General features: G+C 43.1%; 2 protein-coding genes across 2 annotated transcripts in view; one reads left to right on the top strand and one right to left on the bottom strand.

The window, feature by feature from the left end:
• Positions 1-11,175, top strand: part of LOC311139538 (SNF-related serine/threonine-protein kinase-like) — a 62,098-nt gene extending 50,923 nt beyond the window's left edge. The window contains exons 4-6 of the mRNA XM_084174423.1: positions 2,469-2,681; positions 7,281-7,415; positions 9,148-11,175. Coding sequence (XP_084030549.1) covers positions 2,469-2,681; positions 7,281-7,415; positions 9,148-10,597 — 1,798 coding nt within the window. The 3' untranslated portion in view covers positions 10,598-11,175. The remainder of the gene's footprint in view (positions 1-2,468; positions 2,682-7,280; positions 7,416-9,147) is intronic.
• A 7,033-nt stretch (positions 11,176-18,208) lies between these two features.
• Positions 18,209-27,663, bottom strand: part of LOC311139543 (anoctamin-10-like) — a 45,187-nt gene continuing 35,732 nt past the window's right edge. Inside the window, exon 13 of the mRNA XM_084174430.1 lies at positions 18,209-20,377. Within this exon, the coding sequence (XP_084030556.1) occupies positions 20,336-20,377 (42 nt within the window). The 3' untranslated portion in view covers positions 18,209-20,335. The remainder of the gene's footprint in view (positions 20,378-27,663) is intronic.

The following is a 27,663-nucleotide window of genomic DNA, read 5'->3' as shown; positions in this document are numbered from 1 at the left end:
AGGGGTGTGACGGTCATGGAATTTTGGATGATGGTAATTGGCCAGCCAAATGACCGTGGTCTCCATAATAACCTTTCCAATAGCATTCTTTAAAAATAATAATTTATATACAAATATTTTTTCGCATTTCTCCTCTACTTCACGCCTGACTGCATGTGCTGCCATAGAAGTAGAATGAATAGAACGGGCGTCCCCATTCAAGTCAATGATGGCATAATGGGTGGACTGGCGGCCATTGCGTGTGCACCCATAGGAGCCAAGCAGGATGTGTACCCATCCACATGTGCTATGATTTGTTGATTCAACTCAACTGACATTACACAAAATACATTCCATTGCATGAGCCACATCATTTGAATGAACATTCTACATTACCATGTAAATTATTGCATCACAATACCAGGCAGCCATTGCAAGTGTACCAATGGGTTTATTGGTCAAATTGCTAGGGTTAGATGTTCCAAGCCTGTTCTATTCATTCTATTTCTATGTGCTGCATTGTGGGGGGCATTGCCTAGGCAACCGAAGACTTGTTTGCTAGTTTCTTGTTTCAGCAAGGAGCAACCGTTTCAACACATTAAGAGTCCATGTTACTGCAGGAACTGACAACTGCAGGAATGGTCTGCCTGGTCTGCCGTCCCGTCTTCAGTCAGCTGTTCGTAAAAAAATACAAATATACAGTGCCTTCAGAAAGTATTCATACCCCTTGACTTTTCCACATTTTGTTGTTACAGCCTGAATTCAACATGGATTAAACTCCCCTTAATGACAGTGAAAACAACATGTTTTTAGAACTTTTTGCAAATGTATTGAAAATGAAATACAGAAATCTAATTTACATACGTATTCACACCCCTGAGTCAAAACATGTTAGAATCACCTATGGCAGCGATTACCACTGTTACTCAGAAAGACTACGTTTCTAAGAGCTTTGCACACCTTGATGGAACAATATTGGCACATTTATTCTTTTTAAATTCTTCAAGCTCTGTCAAGTTGGTTGTTGATCATTGCTGGACAGCCATTTTCAAGTCTTGCAATGCTTTTTTGGGTTGTTTTTTTGTCCTGCTGAAAGGTGAATGTGTCCCAGTGTCTGTTAGAAAGCAGACTGAACCAGGTTTTCCTCTAGGATTTTGCCTGTGCTTAGCTCTATTCCATTTATTTTTTATCCCTAAACTCCCTAGTCCTTGCCAATGACAAGCATACCCATAACATGTTTTAAAATATGAAGAGTGGTACTCAGTGTGTTGTGTTGGATTTGCCCCCAAACATAACACTTTGTATTCAGGACATAAAGTTAATTTCTTTGCCACATTTTTTGCAGTTTTACTTTAGTGCCTTTTTGCAAACAACAGGATGCATGTTTTCAAATGTTTGTATTCTGTACAGGCTTCTTTCTTTTCAATCTGTTAATTAGGTTAGTATTGTGGAGTAAATACAATGTTGTTGATCCATCCTCAGTTTTCTCCTATCACAGCCATTAAACTCTGTAACTGTTTTAAAGTCACCATTGGCCTCATGGTGAAATCCCTGGGCGGTTTCCTTCCTTTCCGGCAACTGAGTTAGGAAGGACACCTGTATCTTTGTAGTGACTGAGTGTATTGATACACCATCCAAAGTGTAATTAATAACTTCAACATGATCAAGGGATATTCAATGTCTGTTAAAAAAAAAAAAAAACATCTACCAATAGGTGCCCTTCTTTGGGAGGCATTGGAAAACCTCCCTGGTATTTGTGGTTGAGTCTGTTTTGAAATGTGTATAACATTTCTAAAAACATAATTCCACTTTGACATTGTGGTATTGTGTGTAGGCCAGTGACACAAAATCTAAATTTAGCCAAATCCATTTTAAATTCAGGCTGTAACACACCAAAATGCGGAAAAAGTTGAGGTGTGAATACTGTAGAAAACATTAAGAACACCTGCTCTTTCCATGACAGACTGACCAGGTGAATCCAGGTGAAATCTATGATCCCTTATTGATGTCACTTGTTAAATCCACTTCAATCAGTGTAGATGAAGTGGAGGAGACGGGTTAAAGGAGGATTTTTAAGCCTTGAGACATGGATTGTGTACGTGTGTCATTCAGAGGATGAATGGGCAAGACCAAGTATTTAAGTGCTGTTGGAACAGGGTATGGTAGTAGTTGCCAGGCAACTCAATATTAGGAAGGCGTTCTTAATGTTTTGTACACTCAGTGTATCTCATGACTGTCTTCATAACGTTTGGTTATATGGTAATTGTGCCAGCCCTACCTAGGGCAGGGGGTGCTGTGGTCGTTTTGCAATGTGACCAACATGGTGCCCTCTCTTCTCTGCCTCTGTTTCTGCATCTGTTTCTCTCTCAATGCAATTCAATGAGCTTTAATGGCATGATAAAACATCCTCTTACATTACCAAAGCAAACCTATAAGAGCAAATTCAGTAAATCATGACAAAAACAATGAATACTTTTTCCTCTCTCTAGTCTGGTAGGCCGGATGCTGCAGCGGGACCCGAAGGGCCGTGCGTCTCTGGAGGAGATCGAGAGCCATGCCTGGCTGCAGGGGGTGGACCCGTCCCCAGCCACCAAATTCAACACCCCCCTGGTGTCCCATAAGAGCCTGTCTGAGGAGGAGCACAACGGCATCATACAGCGCATGGTGCTGGGGGACATCGCAGACCGAGAGACCATAGTAGAGTAAGTTAACACACAGACATGGACAGATGTCTAGATATACAAACGTCTTCCTATACTAGGGCTGTTACGGTGACCATATTACCGCCACGCCGGCGGTCACGAGTCATGACCGCTGTCAAATTCCACGTGACCGTTTAGTCTCAGTTAACTAGGCTTCTCTAAAACTGTGCTCTGATGCCGTTGATGGTCATTAGTAGCCTACCAAACTTGCTAACTGCCAGTCGCTAATGGCCTGGTACTCAGCACTCTATTGTCCCTCTAATCACTCCTTATAACCTCAGTCATTGCACAATCGCATGTGAAAACATAGTTTTGACTGGCCACTATTTAAAAGAGGATCCCAACTTTCTTGTGCTGCTATGTTTATTGCTCAATTATTAAAATTAAGCACATTAATCCGCTTTACAACCGGTGTAGCCTACCTGGCATACATAGGCGTGAGTTTTAAGTTTGTGGTAGCACATTTTCACCATAAAAATGCACCTTTATAATAAAGCATTCCATGCATCATCGCATTTGCAGACTTATGTTAGAAAGTATACTATTCCTAATGTGATGAGTAGATTGGATAGTCATAGGCTAATAATATAATTAATTCACTGTTTTCAATCGCTAACTTTTAAGTAGCACTGACCCAAAAATGATAAATAGTGAATCTGCGCATTGCGCACTCACCGGGGATATTGCTGATATTCTCCGCTGGTGCCAATAAGATAGGCTATACCAGTGATGCCAACTTAGCAATTTTGTTGCTAGATTTAGCAACCTTTCAGACTACCCTCGCAACTTTTTTTCAAACAGCACCTAGCAACAAATGTAGCTACTTTGAACAATTTCTTTGGAACTTTTAGCAACTTTTGAAAAGTGACTCAAACGCTAAAATGCACACATTTTCCCTCTAAATGACACAAAAATGATTTTCTCTGTCACACACTCAGTCACAACACACGTGCCTGGCTGCAAAAGTGCATTGTGAGTGACGTCAGCAGCAGGCGCTCAGCTCGTGCACAGGCAGCAGCAGGCCAGCCAAGCAGCACAACAACCTGGAGAGAGCTGGAGAGAGATGCCTAGCACACACATCATTATTTGAGTTAAGTTGCTTGTTCAATAAGATAGCATATATACCTTGTTATTAGCTTGTACCTATAATTGTTGATCAGTTAGGTAGCATGTTAACTAACTACCAGTACACTGCTTAAAACTATACTTGTACAGAATGTGTAGGTTTACTAGTTAATAAGAAAATAAATAAAATGTAATTGTTCAAAAATAAAATAAAAAGATCTGATCATATAAATGTGTTGTGTTTATATTACTTTTACAAATAAAATATGCGATAATAAACAAACAAATCTAAACTAACAAATGTTAAATCATATTTGTCGTCAAGATGGCCAGTCAATTTGAGTAACGTTATTGTGTATTCTACGTAATGACGCAGTTTTACATTATTACGTAACGATGTCATCACGCAATGACATCACAACGTCATTTAGCAACTTTTAGCAACAAATCGACCTGCCTCTAGCAACTTCCCCTGAAAATGAGTTGGCAACACTGGGCTATACTACTGTTAGCTCAATTTAGTTGAGAATTTTGATAACTAAAAGACAGATTAGTATTTTCCTTGTCTTCTCTTTAGAAAGCAAATTGTTATTGCTGTAATCTATGTTTTCCCACGATTGTATTTTGAATATTGCGATATGCCTGGCTTGGCTTCTACTTTTCAGACAGTCGCAACTCAACAATAATCTGCCCAAATTGCGCACGCTGCCTTTCCTTCCAACTTATTTTTTTAAAAGAAGCTAATGATCCTCTGTGGCCAAATCATGCTTTAGTAGCCTATTTTGAATGATTTTATGTATTTCTGTATAGACAGGAGTAGGCTAATTAGGCTATATAATTTTGTCCATTTACTTTACTTTAGGGAAAGCTTAGCTTCCCCTAGCCTTATGGACACGCCACACGTAACCTCCATTCCGCTATTCGAGTGCAGGCTACGGATTACGTAAAAACAAAAAGTAGTGGGCCATTCGAAATCAAAAATAATTCCACACATGTATTATATATGTAAAGACCAGATTAAATTGAGAATGGTCTGATGGCTGAGAATATTATCAAGTGCTTGTAAAATTGTGCATGAGACTGATGAAGTGTGTGCAGCCTGCGCAAGAAACAGAGCAGAGCGCATGCCTTTCATGTAACTTTTTTTCAAATCATTAGTCACATCATGCAGCCTTAGAAGGTATATAAAATCGAAACATATAGCCTAATGTTTGTATCACAACTAAAGTCGCATAAATAACTCTAAATTAAGCATATAGCAGGACCTGTTTCTTTGTTAACCGCTCAACACAGAATAGCCACATGAGCGAACATACTTGGAAATCATTTGGAGAAAATAACCTTTCTATTTTATTCAGCTATGTTCAATTGTATTCCTCATACTATGAAATAATGCCACAGAATTCTAAGCAAATCTTGTCTGCTAAATGAACTAGTGTAGCCCACAGCCATATGGCATAGCCAGATCAGGGCCTAACATAAGGTCAACTCAGAGTATGGTATTCTGTTCTTCTGTAATAGACTACATTTTCTTCATATCATGTTTCTTTAGACCTGTCTAAAATAAATAATGGATTTATTGTGATGGTGTAGGCTATATTCAAATGTATATGTTCCAAAGGTCTGCATCAGTGGCTTGTAGGCTATGCGTGGAAGCCAGGAGATGCTAAATGTCTTTATGTTCATTAATGGTCAATTACCGTGAGACCAACAGTTATTTGCATGACCATCGAAGGCTAACAAAATTTCATGACCGCCACAGCCCTAACCTACACACACACACACACACACACACACACACACAATTGCAGACGGCCGTTAGTCTTCTGCAAGTCACGAGGTATTTGAAATAATTTATTTCAACTTGACTTTTCCCAATGATTGACTGACTGTGACATTTGCTCTGTCGAGGCATGAATGAAATAATTGTTGTGAAGTCTGTTCTTCATTTGCCCTTTTCATATTGAGGGTTCTACAACTGCAACCCACCAAACCTGTTTCTTTGTCACGCTCACTACTAACATCTGCACTACTAATGCATAGAACTGAACCTGAACATCTGAGGGGACTCAGTCAGCAGATAAGAGACCAAAGTGTTGAACTGTAATGTGAACTCAACAGCAGCCCTCCCTTATCCTCCTACCCTGAACATGAATCATGGATGTGATTTGAAACATACATACTGACTCCACTTTAAAGCAGCAGGGCCGCTGCCAGCCGTGTTTTACAGCCACAGACACACAGTGAGGATAGAGGTTCCTCACAGGAACACTGGCCTCCTTTATTAACCCTGTCTGAAGGAAGGGCTTTACTGATGAGGAGGAAAGACAGAGGGATGCAGGGAGTCTTGAGTATACGCCAGAGGATTTATCCCCACTTCCCAGTCATTCAAGAGATTATTGTCCCGGTGAAGCCCCCACCTCCCACCTTACAGACAGACATTTACATTCTCATTCACACACACACATTACATTATGGGGGGGGGGGTTGATTGTTCATTAATACAGTGTAGAATAATCCCAGAGGCTGTCGAGGGATGTGAACTAGCTATCTACTGTCTCATTGATTCCAGATGGGTTAGAGGGATGTGAACTAGCTATCTACTGTCTCATTGACTCCAGAGGGGTTAGAGGGATGTGAACTAGCTATCTACTGTCTCATTGACTCCAGAGGGGTTAGAGGGATGTGAACTAGCTATCTACTGTCTCATTGACTCCAGAGGGGTTAGAGGGATGTGAACTAGCTATCTACTGTCTCATTGACTCCAGAGGGGTTAGAGGGATGTGAACTAGCTATCTACTGTCTCATTGATTCCAGAGGGGTTAGAGGGATGTGAACTAGCTATCTACTGTCTCATTGATTCCAGAGGGGTTAGAGGGATGTGAACTAGCTATCTACTGTCTCATTGATTCCAGAGGGGTTAGAGGGATGTGAACTAGCTATCTACTGTCTCATTGATTCCAGAGGGGTTAGAGGGATGTGAACTAGCTATCTACTGTCTCATTGATTCCAGAGGGGTTAGAGGGATGTGAACTAGCTATCTACTGTCTCATTGATTCCAGAGGGGTTAGAGGGATGTGAACTAGCTATCTACTGTCTCATTGACTCCAGAGGGGTTAGAGGGATGTGAACTAGCTATCTACTGTCTCATTGACTCCAGAGGGGTTAGAGGGATGTGAACTAGCTATCTACTGTCTCATTGACTCCAGAGCGGTTAGAGGGATGTGAACTAGCTATCTACTGTCTCATTGACTCCAGAGGGGTTAGAGGGATGTGAACTAGTTATCTACTGTCTCATTGATTCCAGAGGGGTTAGAGGGCAGCTAAAGGTTAGAACCTGTTATCTTGCTTTGTTTACATTTAGATGTATCAAATGGCTTCTTTAAATGCCGACGTGATTGGGTTTGCCCTGCGGTGACTTGTCTGTTGACATACCGTACTTGTCTCTCATGTGGGTGTGTAACCCTCTCTTGGCCTTCTCTCCCAGCCTGTCCTAACATGTCCTCTGCTGTCCTGTCCACGGTGTTGTTCCAGAGCCCTGGAGACCAACAAGTACAACCACATCACTGCCACCTACTTCCTGCTGGCTGAGAGGATCCTGAGAGAGAAACAGGAGAAGGAGGTCCAGACACGCTCCTCCAGCCCCAGTAACATCAAGGCCCAGTTCAGGTAACATACACACACACACACACATACACACATACACACATACACACATACACACACACATACACACATACACATATACACACACACATACACACATACACACATACACACATACACACATACACATACACATACACACATACACATACACACATACACACATACACATACACGCATACATGCAACACAGAACACACGCGTGTGTGATGCATAAACGCCAAAACTATCCCCTCCAGATAAAACCCACCAGATCCAACCACTCTGACTGCAATACCAATGCCTGTTTAATGGCCTACTACACACATTCATCCATTTAATGGGGCCATTCAGATGTCATAATGATGATTCCTCATTGACTAGGAGGAGGAAGCAGCCAAGGCTCTGACGGTAATTGACCTCTCATGCTTCAGTAGCTGTGAGTGCTGCTCTGCTTGGTGTCGTGACCGTGCCTGGCATTAGGAGGAGAACCCATGCTGTCCTTTCCTCTTGGTCTAGTTCCCATCCCGCTCCCTCCGTCATGTGATCCCTCAATGTGGTGACAAATGTGTTTTAAAGGCTGACTGCAGTCAATTCTTTGGCGTGACCTAGAAAATGGAAGTCTGGTTCTCTCTCGGAATATCAAAGCCAGAGAGAGGGAGCGAGACTGCTTTTGGAGGAAGAAGAGAGGAGAGATCAAACACATGCAGGCTGAAGCTGCTCCCTCCTGGCCTGCTCGCTGTAACCCATTTGACCAGAAACCCATGGACAAACAGGTGCTCGGAGGGAGAAGGCCCAATTATAGCTCCTGGGTCGTGGCCCCTTGGTGCAGGAGTAGAATGTGAGCCAAATCCACTGAAATGTATGGTGCAGCAGTACAGGCTTCTACTGCCCTGAGCTCCTCAGTTCACTGCACATTGTTTTTGATCATTGAGTGTTGTACTGTTGTGTATTTTAACACAGAAACACTCAGCGTGTGGCATCAGGCAACATGCTGTCATAACAGAAAGAAAACTACTTTCTGATAGTGCTTAATTCTTTTTAGGAATAACAACAGTCTACTGTGCATCATCCATATGCATGCCAGTTTATATATGCCCAAAACAGTGACCTTGACAAGAGGGGGAATGCTCCCCCGCTCTCTCTCTCCCTCGCTCTCCCTCCCTCTCGCTCTGTGCCATCGTGGGCAGAAGCTGAGCTTTATCAGGTAGTTGGCTTCAGGGATTGTCTGTAGAGTTCGTTGGGATCGTCTGCGGATGTGAGAGTTAATGAATGGAGCCTGAGCGGTGTCACACAGCTGAGGTGTGTCTGAGATATTCTACTGTAGTTAAGCCTTTGAAAGCCTGGCTGAATGAACTAGGATGGTAGCAGAGTGGCACTAAGGGCCCTGTGGCCTCCACCGCCATGCAGCTGCGTGGGGGGTTTCACATACACACGGCAGGCAGGCAGGACTACCATGGGATTAATTGTGTTATATCGCGTGCCGCTGGGACTTGGCCGGGCTCTGTCAAGAGAGATCCCAGTGCTCTGTTCTCTGTTTGTTTTCCTGCTCTGCCATGTCAACAAGGACCTTCTCGATTAGAAGAATGTTGACTCACTGAGCTGTTTAGTCAGGTTCAGTACTGGATTATTCTAAGATCATACTGTTTATTTTATCTTAGTTTATTTTCTCCTCTGACTTTATATAAAGTCAGTGCAGCGTATACTAACCAGGGGAATAGTTTGGGTAACTCTGGTCTGCTCTCTGCCCTTCCAGACAGTCCTGGCCGACGAAGATTGACATGCATCAGGACATCGAGGACAGTCTGGCAGCCTCCTCCATCTCCCACGCTGGTGGTCCCCAGTCCCCCGCCCGCAGCACTGAGAACCTTCTCAACGGACACCGCACCAAGGGCCTGCTGGAGCTCCGCTGGGATGAGAGCAACGCAGGGGCCTCCGGTGCCCCTGCTCCCGTTTCTGGGCCCCCTAGAGCTGGGGCCACGGCCCCCACACCCTCCGCCTCCTCAGCCAAGCAGCGCAGTTGCCTGTTCAGGGTAGAGGAGGACGAAGAGGAGGAAGAGGAACCGGACCCGTCCTCTCTGTCCACCCAAGTGATCCTGCGTCGCAAGGCTCCGTCCATCACCAACCGGCTGACCTCCAGGAAGAGCGCCCCGGTCCTCAACCAGATCTTTGAGGAGGAGGGTGAGTCGGACGACGACTTCGATATGGATGAGGGGCTGCCACCCAAACTCAGCCGGCTAAAGATGAACGTTGCTGCTGCCGCAGCTGCAGCGGCCGGGTCGCCGGGCACCACTCAGAAACGCTATCACCGCCGCAAGAGCCAAGGCCGCGGCTCGTCCTGCTCCAGCTCGGAGACCAGCGATGACGACTCAGAGAGCCACCGCCGGCGTCTGGACAAGGACACAGGCTTCACCTACAGCTGGAACCGCAGGGACAGCAGTGAGGGCCCGCCTGGAAACTCGGGGGGAAATGGTGGAGGGAGCAGCGGAGGGCAGAGTAAACCCCCCGGGGAGGGGGGCAGCTCAGGACCAGACAGGGGCAGTCCTCCTGGAGGGGGAGGTGGGGGGAGTAGTGACAGTGGAGGGAGTGGTGGTGGTAGTAGTGGAGGAGGAGGAGGGGGTGGTAAGGGACAGGGTTCACCCTCCAGTTGTTCTAAAGGCAGCAGTAAACACTCCTCTTCAGGCTCAGGGTCCACGCGGAGACACTGTGCCTCGCGCAGCCCCGGGGCAGCAGAGCTGATGGAGAGCCTGAAGCTCATGAGCCTGTGTCTCAGCTCCCAGTTACAGCAGAGGGGGAGAAGTGGAGGCCCCGGCCTGGCGGGAGGGGTGGGCAAGTTCATCATAGACCCTCAGAACCTTTCCAATAGTCTGTCCAGCAGCCTGTCAGCCGGCAGCGTCAAGACACAGGAGACGTCCTCTTGGAAGATGTGCATTGGCTCCAACGGCAGCTTGGACCTGGAGCTAGACACCATCGCTCTGCCAACCACCGCTGTCAACACTCCAAGGGCATACGCAGACCAAACGGCAGCAGCAGCACTTAGCGAACTGGCCCTGGCCACCAAGGAGAAGAATAAGCTGAACAACCTGAAAAACAATGTGCTCCAGCTACCTCTGTGTGAAAAGACCATCTCTGTGAACATCCAGCGCAGCCCCAGAGAAGGGCTCCTGTGTACCTCCTCTCAGGCCAGCTGCTGCCAGGTCATATGACATACACACACCGCCCTGGCGCCCTCCGACACGACTCTGCCAGTCAAATCTGTCCAACCACAGTCACTGCTGTAGCATACGTCTGACCTCGGAACACCTCACCATCAAAACCTGCCTTCTGCTGTTGTCTTAAAAGATTACACTTTTTGTTATTTTATTTTTTTGTTTCTTCACTAGGACCTATGAGGTGCATGCTGCTAGGGATTATTTTGTTTTGGCTACTATCACTAGCTCCCCCTGGAATGAGACGAGGTAACAGAACTTAACTCAATTCTGAGGTGAGTTGGGGTGCTGTTGATGAGATGAGGTAACAGAACTTAACTAAATTCTGAGGTGAGTTGGGGTGTTGATATAAATATGGAAGTGATTTTAGATTACCTATATTTTGGATTAAAAAATACAACTTTTAACAGAGGTTGAGGAGGACAGGACAGAGATACCAGTCACCATACAGCTAGGAGAGGTAGAGAAGGACAGAGATACCAGTCACCATACAGCTAGGAGAGGTAGAGAAGGACAGAGATACCAGTCACCATACAGCTGGGAGAGGTAGAGAAGGACAGAGATACCAGTCAAAAGTATTTAGTCAGCCACCAATTGTGCAAGTTCTCCCACTTAAAAAGATGAGAGAGGCCTGTAATTTTCATCATAGGTACATGTAAACTATGACAGACAAATTGAGGAAAAAAAATCCAGAAAATCACATTGTAGGATTTTTTATGAATTTATTTGCAAATTATGGTGGAAAATAAGTATTTGGTCACCTACAAACAAGCAGGATTTCTGGCTCTCACAGACCTGTAACTTCTTCTTTAAGAGGCTCCTCTGTCCTCCACTCGTTACCTGTATTAATGGCACCTGTTTGAACTTGTTATCAGTATAAAAGACACCTGTCCACAACCTCAAACAGTCACACTCCAAACTCCACTATGGCCAAGACCAAAGAGCTGTCAAAGGACACCAGAAACAGAATTGTAGACCTGCACCAGGCTGGGAAGACTGAATCTGCAATAGGTAAGCAGCTTGATTTGAAGAAATCAACTGTGGGAGCAATTATTAGGAAATGGAAGACATACAAGACCACTGATAATCTCCCTCGATCTGGGGCTCCACGCAAGATCTCACCCCGTGGGGTCAAAATGATCACAAGAACGGTGAGCAAAAATCCCAGAACCACACGGGGGGACCTAGTGAATGACCTGCAGAGAGCTGGGACCAAAGTAACAAAGTCTACCATCAGTAACACACTACGCCGCCAGGGACTCAAATCCTGCAGTGCCAGACGTGTCCCCCTGCTTAAGCCAGTACATGTCCAGGCCCGTCTGAAGTTTGCTAGAGTGCATTTGGATGATCCAGAAGAGGATTGGGAGAATGTCAGATGAAACCAAAATAGAACTTTTTGGTAAAAACTCAACTCGTCGTGTTTGGAGGACAAAGAATGCTGAGTTGCATCCAAAGAACACCATACCTACTGTGAAGCATGGGGGTGGAAACATCATGCTTTGGGGCTGTTTTTCTGCAAAGGGACCAGGACGACTGATCCGTGTAAAGGAAAGAATGAATGGGGCCATGTATCGTGAGATTTTGAGTGAAAACCTCCTTCCATCAGCAAGGGCATTGAAGATGAAACGTGGCTGGGTCTTTCAGCATGACAATGATCCCAAACACACCGCCCGGGCAACGAAGGAGTGGCTTCGTAAGAAGCATTTCAAGGTCCTGGAGTGACCTAGCCAGTCTCCAGATCTCAACCCCATAGAAAATCTTTGGAGGGAGTTGAAAGTCCGTGTTGCCCAGCGACAGCCCCAAATCATCACTGCTCTAGAGGAGATCTGCATGGAGGAATGGGCCAAAATACCAGCAACAGTGTGTGAAAACCTTGTGAAGACTTACAGAAAACGTTTGACCTGTGTCATTGCCAACAAAGGGTATATAACAAAGTATTGAGAAACTTTTGTTATTGACCAAATACTTATTTTCCACCATAATTTGCAAATAAATTCATTAAAAATCCTACAATGTGATTTTCTGGATTTTTTTTTCTCATTTTGTCTGTCATAGTTGACGTGTACCTATGATGAAAATGACAGGCCTCTCTCATCTTTTTAAGTGGGAGAACTTGCACAATTGGTGGCTGACTAAATACTTTTTTCCCCCACTGTACATCTAGGAGAGGTAGAGAAGGACAGAGATACCAGTCACCATACATCTAGGAGAGGTAGAGAAGGACAGATACCAGTCACCATACATCTAGGAGAGGTAGAGAAGGACAGAGATACCAGTCACCATATATGGGCCTGGAGGAAGGGAAGTAACCTGTAACCTTCATGTTGATATAAGCTCCTCCCATGCAGTCTTAAAACACGACGACCAACTGAGAAGAAACTTGGTGGTATGTAACTTCTAGAGATTTGATTGAGTAACCTCATTTTACAGTGACAGGTGGAAACTACTGTCTGAAGTTATTTTACTTTGATATTGCACACAGACAATCTGTTTTATGTTTGTATTTTCAAAGTGTATGGAATTAAAGATGCATTTTAGATGGCTAATGGCTATACAGCTCTCACTGAATTGATTTGAAGGCAACATGAATTATTGTGTCCAAAACGCCATTTTAAGAAGTGCTACTTCAAAACACCTGGTTTACTTTGGTGTTACTGAGAGACAGTAACCTGGGGAAATAAGGCTTCAGCTCAGTCTTTATTCCAATCTAAATGCACTCCTCTTCTGAGGCAGAATAAATTAACCTATTCGGGTCAAATACTACTATTCTATAGTGACTACAGGTAGGAGCTGCAATCTTTTAGACACTATTCTAACAGAACGGGTCATTCATCTGTAAGTATAACTACTGCTATTCATTTGCAAAATGGCCAAACTCCTGAAATGATTGAAAGTACATGACAACATGTCAAACTGAATGTAAAGTACAGTAGTAGTGTGTGTTTTCCTGTGCTGAGCTTCACGGTAGCAGACAGGCCCACACAGGTTTCATGTGGTGTAGATTTGGTCCTGTTCACGTTTTGGTCATGTCCTTGGTTGACCACCTGTTTTGTTGACATAACATCTTAGAAAATGCATTTTAAGATCCATAGAAGGGCATGAGAATCTAAAAGAAAATGAATCAATTGAAAACTGCATTGGGTCTCTGTATTCCAGTGGACCTGTGTGCACACACCAATGTCTTTGCTTTGTTAGACTGTTTTACTTTGTTACTGTAACTGGTCTTCTGTCTGGCAGGCTGGTCTTCTGTCTGGCAGGCTGGTCTTCTGTCTGGCAGGCTGGTCTTCTGTCTGGCAGGCTGGTCTTCTGACTGATCTGGCAGGCTGGTTTTCTTGTTTGTTTTTAAAGGGTGTTTGTTGAGTATATGTATATATGTTTTAAAAAAAGTTTTATTTTTGGACTTTTTAACGATCTGCTGTTTTAAAAATGATTCTGTGTTGAAGTGGGCCCGTGAGTCTTTCGTTGGGAACTAACATCGCTGTGTGTGTGTGTCACACCCACACCTTACTGGACACTGCAGGGTGAAGGGTAGAATTGAGGTTTCACATTCAGGATTAGTGGTTCAGTAAAGCACATGCACCTTTCAGGAGAGGCTCCTCTCTGTAAGCTTTAAAGGACCGGGCTTAGTAAAGAAAGAAATGGGGTATGGGTGAGATGTGGGGATATATTTTAAGGGCATTGGCAATAAGCTACATGTTGCAGCTATCTGTAAATAAACATATTTTCATTTTATATTTCAACCCTGTACAGCCTTAGATTGAAAGGCACCTCGGACTAAAAACGAACAGAGAAAAATATATTGTATTTTTTTCTTTTTCTTTTTAAACAAAATGTCTGTAAATAGAATGTAAATATGGTGCTCTATATTTAGAAACAGCAGAGTGAACCTTTTGGTGCATAGCTGTAAGTATAGCCTTATTAGTAATGGGTGTCTTCAAGAAAATAACATGATTATATTCATGTCAGTAAGTCTGACCGTTGTCTTACCCAGATGTATACAGGTGAATGACATGTGCATGTGTTATATGTTTAACATTATCGATCCAAGGACATCAAGAGAGCGAGGAAGAACCATCCACTGAATGTTACTGGACCAAACCATGTACTGGCTAAAGGAAAATGGAAAAAAATATGAAATGGCAGAATTATTAAATGTATTATTCTGTAGTTGATACCTGTTGTCAAAAGTTACATATATCTATGGTAATATCCAAAATAAAATGTTGTGGAAAATGCTGTCTTATAAATTAGTCTTGTCTTCTTTTTTATTTTTCTGTGCTCATGATGCATTGATGACACACGCCTGTCTCCCATGTGGGTCTGTGTTCTGTCAGATGCATTGATGACACACGCCTGTCTCCCATGTGGGTCTGTGTTCTGTCAGATGCATTGATGACACACGCCTGTCTCCCATGTGGGTCTGTGTTCTGTCAGATGCATTGATGACACACGCCTGTCTCCCATGTGGGTCTATGTTATGTCAGATGCATTGATGACACACGCCTGTCTCCCATGTGGGTCTATGTTATGTCAGATGCAACTTCGATCACTTGTTGCTAAAGGAATTGACCGAAAAGAATCCATTAAACTGTACAGATCCCATGTGTTGCTCCATAACTGTTTAACCATAACTTTATCTTGTCAACTATTTACCTCAGAGCTTCCTCCTAGAGGTTGATCCCTGATCAGTGTGCTGGTAGTTTTTCCTGGTGGCCTTGCTCTCAAGATTAATAATCAAAAGTAATGCACTATATAAGGAATAGGGTGCCAGTTGGGACACACGGCCTAGAAAGACAACTTTATTAGAACAGTCTTAGCGCATCACCATGTCCAGACTCCAGAGACTATTCCCTCCAGAGTAGAGACCAGTTAAATATGCTCTGCTGAAAGCTATTCTACCAGGATTTACAACACCTTAAGCTACTGCCAGAAGACACCAGTAACCCCTGAAGAGCAGCTTATAGAGCCTTCGCCTACGGTGCCTTCAGAAAGTATTCATACCCTTTGACTTATTCCACATTGTGTTACAGCCTGAATTCAAAATTGATTTTAAAAAATTATTTTACACACAATACCCCATAATGAAAGTGAAAATATGTTTTTAGAAATTGTAGCAAATGTATTGAAAATTATTTATGCATAATATCTTTTTTTATTTTCTTTCTTTTTTAACTGTTGGTTGTTAAACCTGGTTTAACACTTGTATTAAAAGTATTCACACCCCTGAGTCAATACATTGTAGAAGCACCTTTGGCGATATTTACAGCTTTGAGTCTTGGGTAGGTCTGTATCAGCTTTGCACATCTGGATTTGGGGATTTTCTCCTACTCTTCCTTGCACATTTTCTCAAGCTCTTAAGTTAGATGGGGAGTGGCGGTGAACAGTAATCTTCAAGTCTTTCTACAGATTTTCAATGGTATTCAAGTCTGGACTTTGGCTGGGCCACTCAAGGACTTTCACATTATTGTTCTGAAGCCATTCCAGCGTTGCTTTGGCTGTATACTTGGGGTCATTGTCCTGTTGGGCCGTAATTCTTTGCTCCAGTCTGTCATTCGCACTCTGAAGAAGGTTTTGATCAAGGATTTGCCTGTATTTGGCGCCATTCATTGTTCCCTCCATCCTTACCAGTCTCACAGTCCCCTGCCGCTGAAAAGCATCCCCATAGCATGATGCTGCCACCACCATGCTTCCAAGAGCACAGTGGTCTCCATCATTGGGAAATTGAAAAAATATGGAACTACCCAGACTCTGCCTAGAGCTGACCGCCCAACCAAACTGAGCAACCGGGCAAGAAGGACCTTGGTCAGGGACATGACCAAGAACCCAATGACCAGACAGAACTACAGAGTTCCTTGGCTGAAGGACAACAGTATCTACAGCACTTCACAAATCTGGGCTTTATGGGAGAGTGGCCAGACGGAAGCCACTCCTGACAAAAAGGCACATGACAGCACGCCTGGAGTTTGCAAAAAGTCACGTGAAAGACAGAGCATAAGGCAAAATATTCTGTGGTCTGATGAGACAAATGTAACTCTCTGGCCTGAATGCAAATCCAATCAAAGCGCTATGTCTGGAGCAAACCAGGCACAGTTTATCACCTGCCTAACACCATCCCTAACGTGAAGCATGGTGGTGGCAGCAACAATGAATGGAGCCAAATACAGGCAAATCCTTGATGAGAATCTGCTTCAGAGTGCAAACAACAGACTGGGGAGAAGATTTACGTTCCAACAGGACAATGACCCGAAGCATACAGCCAAAGCAACGCTGGAATGGACTCAGAACAAGAATGTGAACATCCTTGAGTGGCCCAGCCAAAGTCCAGACTTTAATCCCATTTAAAATCTGTGGAAACACTTGAATCTCCAAATCCAGATGTGCAAAGCTGATACAGACATACCCAAGACGATAAAGCTGTAATCGCCGTCAAAGGTGCTTCTACAAAGTATTGACTCAGGGGTGTGAATACTGATATAAATTAGATATCTGTATTTCATTTTCAATATATTTTTTAAAAAATGTCTAAAAACATATTTTCACTTTGTCATTATGGGGTATTGTGTGTCAATTTAATCAATTTTGAATTTGGCTGTAAAACAACAATGTGGAATAAGTCAAGGGGTATGAATACTTTCTGAAAGTATGGTATATATTTTTGGCTAAGAAAACTTGGGGCCAATTAAAACCACCTGCAGGCCAAATTCGGCCCGCGGGCCGCCAGTTGGGGAAACCCTGCAATAGGGAATGGAGACACTTGTAAGCATATGTGAGAGATTTTTGTATAGATATATTTCAGGAAAGGGATGCTAGATTTGTTTGTTTTTCAATAATGCTGTTCTGAACCATTTTGATACACTTGGTGATATTGTGGTGGCAAACTGTAGTGTGTGTGTTTACAGTATAAAGCATATAAAACAAATCTTGACAGCATCACATGTCATGTCAAAGGCACCAGCCCGCTGTGAGGGGGTCTTCAAGAGCGCATGGACTAATAGCATAAACAACTTAAAAATAAATCAATTAATTTCCACTCACACACATTCTAAGTACTAAGTGCCACTACTTCTGATTGACAGTCATTGATTAGACTGAGTAACAAACCGTGACCATGCTAGTTGCAGGCGGTGAGGTGTATTTAACATTACGTACCATTCCATGCTCCAGTATGTTACAGAGGAGGCTGGTGTGAGGAACTATAGGAGGACGGGCTCAATGTAACGGATGGAATTGAATAAATTAAACGGAATCAAACGTGGTTTCCATATGTTTTGATGTGTTCGATACCGTTCCATTAATTCCATTCCAGTCTTTACAATGAGCCCGTCCATATATAGCTCCTCCCACAAGCCTTCTCTGTATCATACTGAAGCATCACCATCGATTCTTATATCTTTCCTATCTCCATGTGTAGTATCACTATGGATCAGATAATACCCTGGATGTGTGGTCCTGTGTGGCTCAGTCGGTAGAGCATGGCGCCTGCAACGCCAAGGATCGTGGGTTTGATTCCTGCTGGGGCCACCCATACGTAAAATGTATGCATGCATGACTGTCGCTTTGGATAAAAGTGCTGCTAAATGGCATATATTATACTCTGGCACAACTATGTAAAAGTTGTAAGTATTTCAAGGACCTCTTTAATGCTACAGAATGCATAATTATAACAGAATTCCTGAGACTTTCACGTGTTTAGAGTCCTCCATTTTGAAAACAGTTCTTAGATAACGGTCTCTGACAGGCCTACTGATACTGTATGTAGCCCTACCCTATAACTGACTATAGTGGCTTTTAAGCAAACCTGTCGGTCTAAAACTAATGTGAAAACCAATTTTTGAAAAGTAATTCATGTCATCGGTTGTTGGAATACTGTTTGGATATAATTACCATAGGCCATCTATCTCAAACTGAACCGCCTCCACCAATTCCATAATAACCTATAGCCATATGAACATGAAAAGTCTATGTAACACAGTATATTACTCTCAACCGTATCCATACACCTTAAATGACCTATTATTCAACACCTTAACCAGGGCTGCCCGCTGGCCCGGTTAGGTTTTGGAAACCCTCCGGGCCCGTCTGGGCCAGTGAAAAAAATATTGTAAAAATGCTAGATTTCATCTAGGCTATATAATAAAGAATTCCTGAAGCTGTTAGGTCTATTATTTATCACACGCGCGCCGTAGGCTACACATATAGCCTAGCTTGAGATTGTTGCGTGGAGCAGCTCACTGAAGACAGCGGTAGGGGTCGGAAAGCGGTAGAAAAGATGTTCCAAGTTATGATATATACCAGTAAATGCTAAGGCAAGAATGGGTACGCAAACCAGGTATAAAAAGTTCCATCTTGGTTGAATATTTGCTTTGCCCAATTCAGTCATCATAGAATAGCCTAACTTGATAATCAGACATTTCCTAGGGTATTTGGTCCTTGAAAAGTCCTTGAAGTTAAGGTAGCTGATTTAGAAGTTTTACTGCAATATAATTATTCCTTGATTTAATTGCTGATCAGTTTTGTGAGAGATCTAGCCGCTTTTAATTTGTTTCCTGACGTTTCCCGCGCTAGTCTGTTGCTATCTTTGCGGTCAAACCATGTGCAGTTATTATGAGCAAGACAACATCAAATGTTGGCTTCAACTTGGTTTTCCATACAAACCGTTCCATTACAAAGGGAATCCGTTTTTTGCTCACTTTGTTTTAAAACACACAATAACCCCTCAATAACTTGTCAACATTTCAAATGGCGAGCCTGACTAGCTACCACAGACTTCATTAGTGTGTTTGTGTTGGGAGCATCTAACTTTAATATTTACATACTGCTTTGCTCATTTCATATGTATATACTGTATTCTATTCTACTGTATTTTAGTCAATGCCACTCTGACATTGCTCGTCCTAATATTTATATATTTCTTAATTCCATTATTTTAGATTTGTGTGAATTGTTGGATACTACTGCACTGTTGGAGCTAGGAACACAAGCATTTCGCTACACCCCCAATAACATCTGCTAAATATGTGTATGTGACCAATAAAATGTGATTTGAGGGGGGGTGTTCTATATATATATTAAAACAATTCACAATGTCTGTATGAATCCTGTGGGCTACATGCTCAGCCCAAATGAAAGATAAAATCACTAGCTATTGAATTTATGCGCGCATCATTCGCTTGCCTGCCAGATCTTGACCCGGGACAGTATTTATTTCATTCGGGCCAGTAGCGTTCAGTTGGCACTGGACCAGTGTGCCATTGGCAAATTTACCTGAATGTCAAGCCCTGCCTTAACATACTTTTGGTACGTAGCAATGCATTTACAACAGTGGTATACTGAGGACATTAACATAAAGTATTTTTCTCTGGTCAGATCTGAATCTTTAGTTCAGAGGCTAGTCGTCATGATTCTGTTAATCACATCCATTAATGTTCTATAGACATCTGCAGCTAGTACACTACACTCAAACTCAGCAAAACAAACAACAGAAATACCTAGTCAACAAGGCCAAGGCTAAGTGTTAAACCAGGTTTAACAACCAATAGTTAAAAAATAAAGAAAATAAAAAAAGATATTATGCATAAATAGGTTTTGAGCTAATTGAGGTGGTGTAAAGAAAACGGTCTATTTGAAGCGTCCGAAGTGAAGTGTATCTTTCTTGGTGCGGAGGGCATCTTCCATCTGGAGCGTAGCCCATCTTCGTCTTGTCAGTATCTGAACGATCGGCCTCTTCTCTCCTCATCACTTATCAGTTTTTGGGATCCCCGAAGCCTCCAGCATTTTCTGTAACAGTGTAAAATGTGATTAACATCTCTTTTATGTTCTACCAAACTACCACATGAAATATAGGCTACCTGTTGTTAGGCCTATTATTGATGATGTCACCCAGACAGACTACATGCTCCATAGAACTATTACGTTGTCCTTTGTAGCTCAGTTGGTAGATTGCAGTTTTGAAACTGCAGTAAAAGTGCAGTAACTGCAGTCGACTGTGGTGTTTTGGACGCTGTAATTACATAATTACTGCACTGTACTGCAGTTGAACTGCAGTTATTCTGTAGTTACACTGCATAATTACTGCAGTAAATTAATATTTTATTTTGGACGCAGTATTAGCTGCATACTGCACTCTGATTGCAATCTTTTTTCGTAAGAGAGAGCATAGCGCTTGGGTTCGATTCCCGGCACCACCCATACTTAAAATGTATGCACGCATGACTGTAAGTCACTTTGGATAAAAGCGTCTGCTAAATGGCATATATTATTATATATAAATATTACATATTTTCAGTGTTGGAGCAGGTTAAAGTTAACTGAGAGAGAACAAAAGTATTGATAAATGGTGGTGGTATAACCAAATCAGCTTTTTAAAATACAGCAAACATCCAAGCACACTGTTAGCTTGCTTTAACAAATTCAGAGTTATCCTTCTGTTGTTCTCTCTCACTCAATGACATTAAGCCTCCCGAGGAGAGGAAACCAGAGCTTTAAAACAGCATTACATCTCAAAATTACAGTGGTTCTGGAACCCCTTCACAAGACCTGGTGATCTTCACCCAGATTGAGTTATTTTCTAAATAGAATACTTTTCTACATCACAGGCCTTCTCCCCAGGCTCTAATCCCGGCTGAGTTACATTTAATCAATTCATTCCACTGCCTCCAGCGCTCCCTAGCAAATTACATTCTGGGTTCAAATGTGTTACGGGCAATTAAAGTTTCAATCAAAAACACGGATCAATGGGAGAGGGAGAGTTTTCGCTGATGGAAGTATTTTTATTCATAGTGGTTTCCATAGGGGGAGAGCAGGGTTAAATACATAGGCCTACGGTTCCCCACAGGGATAGAGCGTGGCGGATTGTCCTCAACACCCTGCCCAGGATAATCTAATGCAGCTACTTCTTATACAAAACCAAACGGAGAGTCACATTAATAGTGTGTCATGGTCTTTAAATGCAGTCTGGAGTTATGCTGTTGTTTGCTCTTTCCGGAACATTCTGAGGTTGTCCTTCTGACAGACTTGTTTGCACTTGTTGTTATAAATCGCCATACCTACAGTGCAACAAAAAACACACAGACACATACACACTCACGCCACAGAGGACATTCATCCCATTTGTAACAACAACTGTAACAGAAATCAAACTCCTCTTGCTCAGATAGACTTGTTCAATGGCTGCCAGGATCCTGCCGGGAGCCATACAAAGTAATCTACAAGGGAGGCTTTCACACCCATGGCAATAAATGATGCCTTCGCAGTTCACACCACTTATCAGAGGACAAGGAGAGAGAGAGGAGGGAGGAGAGGGGCAGGCAGTGAGGTAGAGAGAGAGCCACTGGATGGGAAGTCTACGGTTATGTTGTAACAAAGCTCCAGCACACTTTACCGTACAGACCCCTCCCTCCTACAGCCAGCCCCTCTCCCTGTAGTATACACTAGTAAGTCAACATGTCATTGGAACTGATGGGTTCTGACTTCTAAACTTGAAATATTGTTAATCATCAGTTATCCTATGGAAATGAGGATTGCCATAGTCTGGTTTCTACACCAGAAGTTAATGGTTATCTGTAGGAGGAATGTACAGTTGAAGTCAGAAGTTTACATACACCTTAGCCAAATACATTTAAACTCAGTTTTTCACAATTCCTGACATTTAATCCTAGTAAAAATTCCCTGTTTTAGGTCAGTTAGGATCACCACTTTATTTTAAGAATGTGAAATGTCAGAATAATAGTAGAGAAAATGATTTATTTAAGCTTTTATTTATTTCATCACATTCCCAGTGGGTCAGTAGTTTACATACACTCAATTAGTATTTGGTAGCATTGCCTTTAAATTGTTTAACTTGGGTCAAACGTTTTGGGTAGTCTTCCACAAGCTTCCCACAATAAGTTGGGTGCATTTTGGCCCATTCCTCCTGACAGAGCTGGTGTAACTGAGTCAGGTTTGTAGGCCTCCTTGCTCGCACACGCCTTTTCAGTTCTACCCACAGATTTTCTATAGGATTGAGGTCAGGGCTTTATGATGGCCACTCCAATACCTTGACTTTGTTGTCCTTAAGCCATTTTGCCACAACTTTGGAAGTATGCTTGGGGTCATTGTCCATTTGGAAGACCCATTTGCGACCAAGCTTTAACTTCCTGACTGATGTCTTGAGATGTTGCTTCAATATATCCACATAATTTTCCTTCCTATGATGCCATCTATTTTGTGAAGTGCACCAGTCCCTCCTGCAGCAAAGCAACCCCACAGCATGATGCTGCCACCCCCGTGCTTCACGGTTGGGATGGTGTTCTTCGGCTTGCAAGTGTTCACCTTTTTCCTCCAAACATAACGATGGTCATTATGGCCAAACAGTTCTATTTTTGTTTCATCAGACCAGAGGAAATGTCTCCAAAAAGTAAGATCTTTGTCCCCATGTGCACTTTTTTATGGCGGTTTTGGAGCAGTGGCTTCTTCCTTGCTGAGCGGCCTTTCAGGTTATGTCGATATAGGACTCGTTTTACTGTGGATATAGATACTTTTGTACTTGTTTCCTCCAGCATCTTCACAAGGTCCTTTGCTGTTGTTTTGGGATTGATTTACACTTTTCACACCAAAGTACCTCCATCTCTAGGAGACAGAACACGTCTCCTTCCTGAGTGGTATGACGGCTGCGTGGTCCCATGGTGTTTATACTTGCGTACTATTGTTTGTACAGATGAACGTGGTACCTTCAGGCATTTGGAAATTGCTCCCAAGGATGAACCAGACTTGTGGAGGTCTACAAAAATTTTTTCTGAGGTCTTGGCTGATTTCTTTTGATTTTCCCATGATGTCAAGCAAAGAGGCACTGAGTTTGAAGGTAGGCCTTGAAAATATATACACAGGTACACCTCCAATTGACTAAAATTATGTCAATTAGCCTATCAGAAGCTTCTGAACCCATGACATTTTCTGGAATTTCCCAAGCTGTTTAAAGGCACTGTCAACTTAGTGTATGTAAACTTCTGACCCACTGGAATTGTGATACAGTGAATTATAAGTGAAATAATCTGTCTGTAAACAATTGTTGGAAAAATTACTTGTGTCATGCACAAAGTAGATGTCCTAACCGACTTGCCAAAACGATAGTTTGTTAACAAGAAATTTGTGTAGTGGTTGAAAAACGAGTTTTAATGACTCCAACCTAAGTGTAAGTAACCTAACTTCCTACTTCAACTGTATATGGTGGAGGCAATCACATGGTTGCAGTCACTGATAAGGGTGGATAGCTGTGGATCCGTGAGGAGTGAGGAATGAGGTCAGGTCACATTAAGGGAGAAGGAACAGTTTATCGCCCGCATCACTTAACTTCCTGCCTAGCAATAAACATGTAATGTTTAGAGGCAAGGAGGATACTTCACCCAAATTGATGTATATATACCTGTGCTGGTGGAAACATGTCTTTGTCTTATGCAGCTGTGGGACCCAGTGGGTGAATAAACTCGGTTGAGCTTTACTGGCTTACCTGGTTAAATCAAGCTGAAAAAATAAATAAAAAATACTAATCGTCCGTGAGTTTTACTCGGTTCGTTTAGAACCTAACAGAACAAACGCCCTGGTTTTCCAGCATGTTGAGCTAAGTGCCTAGACATGTTAGTATTGATCATGTGGGAGGAAGGCTGCAGCAGAGGGCTTTATAAAGCTTACACCATCCCCAGCAGAGACAGGGAGGGCCTCTCTCTCGCACACTGCTCAGGTTGTAGCCTATTTACTAGGATACCTCCCTCACTTCACTCACTGCACTGTACAAACAGCTGCGTGCATATCCATATTCACTACTGCTCACACACCTCGTACGCCCCATTTTCATCCCATCTTTTATTCCTCTCTGCACTGGGCCTCAACTTCCCTGGACTATCAGGCTGCAGTAACAAGCCTCTCTCCTGATGAACTTCCCTGGACTATCAGGCTGCAGTAACAAGCCTCTCTCCTGATGAACTTCCCTGGACTATCAGAAGCTGCAGTAACAAGCCTCTCTCCTGATGAACTTCCCTGGACTATCAGGCTGCAGTAACAAGCCTCTCTCCTGATGAACTTCCCTGGATTATCAGAAGCTGCAGTAACAAGCCTCTCTCCTGATGAACTTCCCTGGACTATCAGAAGCTGCAGAAACAAGCCTCTCTCCTGATGATGAACTTCCCTGGACTATCAGGCTGCAGTAACAAGCCTCTCTCCTGATGAACTTCCCTGGACTATCAGGCTGCAGTAACAAGCCTCTCTCCTGATGAACTTCCCTGGACTATCAGGCTGCAGTAACAAGCCTCTCTCCTGATGAACTTCCCTGGACTATCGGGCTGCAGTAACAAGCCTCTCTTCTGATGAACTTCCCTGGACTATCATAAGCTGCAGTAACAAGCCTATCTCCTGATGAACTTCCCTGGATTATCAGAAGCTGCAGTAACAAGCCTCTCTCCTGATGAACTTCCCTGGACTATCAGGCTGCAGTAACAAGCCTCTCTCCTGATGAACTTCCCTGGACTACCAGGCTGCAGTAACAAGCCTCTCTCCTGGTGATGAACTTCCCTGGACTATCAGGCTGCAGTAACAAGCCTCTCTCCTGATGAACTTCCCTGGACAATCAGGCTGCAGTAACAAGCCTCTCTCCTGATGAACTTCCCTGGACTATCAGAAGCTGCAGTAACAAGCCTCTCTCCTGATGAACTTCTCTGGACTATCAGGCTGCAGTAACAAGCCTCTCTCCTAATGAACTTCCCTGGATTATCAGAAGCTGCAGTAACAAGCCTCTCTCCTGATGAACTTCCCTGGACTATCAGGCTGCAGTAACAAGCCTCTCTCCTGATGAACTTCCCTGGACTATCAGGCTGCAGTAACAAGCCTCTCTCCTGATGAACTTCCCTGGACTATCAGAAGCTGCAGTAACAAGCATCTCTCCTGATGATGAACTTCCCTGGACTATCAGGCTGCAGTAACAAGCCTCTCTCCTGATGATGCTGCAAGTCAATCCCACAGAGAGTGAAGTGTAGTTGGACTGCAGCTAGCAGCTTCTCTCTGAGCTGGCCTATCTCGCTGAGGTGACAGAGGTCCTCCGATGACTCAGCCATCACCCCACATCACCCCTCCTGTGTCTGTGACATCATGCCTGGCCGGGCTCACACAAGACAGACACTGATGCAAGCAGGCTCAGGAACACAATAATGCATGCACACACACACACTCACTGGACTCTTCACACTCAAAATACACATACACTGACAAGGTGCTCTGGCCTGGACTAAGGGTCCTCTGGCCTGGACTAAGAGTCCTCGGGCCTGGACTAAACCTGGACTAAGGGTCATCTGGCCTGGATTAAGGGTCATCTGACCTGGAGTAAACCTGGACTAAGGGTCATCTGACCTGGACTAAGGTTCTCTTTAGTACAGTATCTGTCTCTCCTCTCTATAGTACAGTATGTCTCTCCTCTCTATAGTACAGTATCTGTCTCTCTATAGTACAGTATCTGTCTCTCTATAGTACAGTATCTGTCTCTCCTCTCTATAGTACAGTATCTGTCTCTCTCCTCTCTATAGTACAGTATCTGTCTCTCTCCTCTCTATAGTACAGTATCTGTCTCTCTCCTCTCTATAGTACAGTATCTGTCTCTCTTCTCTCTATAGTACAGTATCTGTCTCTCTCCTCTCTATAGTACAGTATCTGTCTCTCCTCTCTATAGTACAGTATCTGTCTCTCTATAGTACAGTATCTGTCTCTCTCCTCTCTATAGTACAGTATCTGTCTCTCTCCTCTCTATAGTACAGTATCTGTCTCTCTATAGTACAGTATCTGTCTCTCTTCTCTCTATAGTACAGTATCTGTCTCTCCTCTCTATAGTACAGTATCTGTCTCTCCTCTCTATAGTACAGTATCTGTCTCTCTCCTCTCTATAGTACAGTATCTGTCTCTCCTCTCTATAGTACAGTATCTGTCTCTCTCCTCTCTATAGTACAGTATCTGTCTCTCCTCTCTATAGTACAGTATCTGTCTCTCCTCTCTATAGTACAGTATCTGTCTCTCTCCTCTCTATAGTACAGTATCTGTCTCTCTTCTCTCTATAGTACAGTATCTGTCTCTCTTCTCTCTATAGTACAGTATCTGTCTCTCCTCTCTATAGTACAGTATCTGTCTCTCTATAGTACAGTATCTGTCTCTCTTCTCTCTATAGTACAGTATCTGTCTCTCTCCTCTCTATAGTACAGTATCTGTCTCTCTCCTCTCTATAGTACAGTATCTGTCTCTCTCCTCTCTATAGTACAGTATCTGTCTCTCTTCTCTCTATAGTACAGTATCTGTCTCTCCTCTCTATAGTACAGTATCTGTCTCTCTATAGTACAGTATCTGTCTCTCTCCTCTCTATAGTACAGTATCTGTCTCTCTCCTCTCTATAGTACAGTATCTGTCTCTCTATAGTACAGTATCTGTCTCTCTTCTCTCTATAGTACAGTATCTGTCTCGCTTCTCTCTATAGTACAGTATCTGTCTCTCCTCTCTATAGTACAGTATCTGTCTCTCTATAGTACAGTATCTGTCTCTCTCCTCTCTATAGTACAGTATCTGTCTCTCTATAGTACAGTATCTGTCTCTCTCCTCTCTATAGTACAGTATCTGTCTCTCTCCTCTCAATAGTACAGTATCTGTCTCTCTTCTCTCTATAGTACAGTATGTCTCTCCTCTCTATAGTACAGTATCTGTCTCTCTCCTCTCTATAGTACAGTATCTGTCTCTCTCCTCTCAATAGTACAGTATCTGTCTCTCTTCTCTCTATAGTACAGTATGTCTCTCCTCTCTATAGTACAGTATCTGTCTCTCCTCTCTATAGTACAGTATCTGTCTCTCTTCTCTCTATAGTACAGTATCTGTCTCTCTCCTCTCTATAGTACAGTATCTGTCTCTCCTCTCTATAGTACAGTATCTGTCTCTCTTCTCTCTATAGTACAGTATCTGTCTCTCTTCTCTCTATAGTACAGTATCTGTCTCTCCTCTCTATAGTACAGTATCTGTCTCTCTATAGTACAGTATCTGTCTCTCTCCTCTCTATAGTACAGTATCTG

Source organism: Coregonus lavaretus (genome assembly GCF_964263955.1).
Source record: "Coregonus lavaretus genome assembly, chromosome: 13".
NCBI classification, from domain to species: Eukaryota; Metazoa; Chordata; class Actinopteri; order Salmoniformes; family Salmonidae; genus Coregonus; species Coregonus lavaretus.
This window is presented reverse-complemented; position numbering and strand designations above follow the sequence as displayed.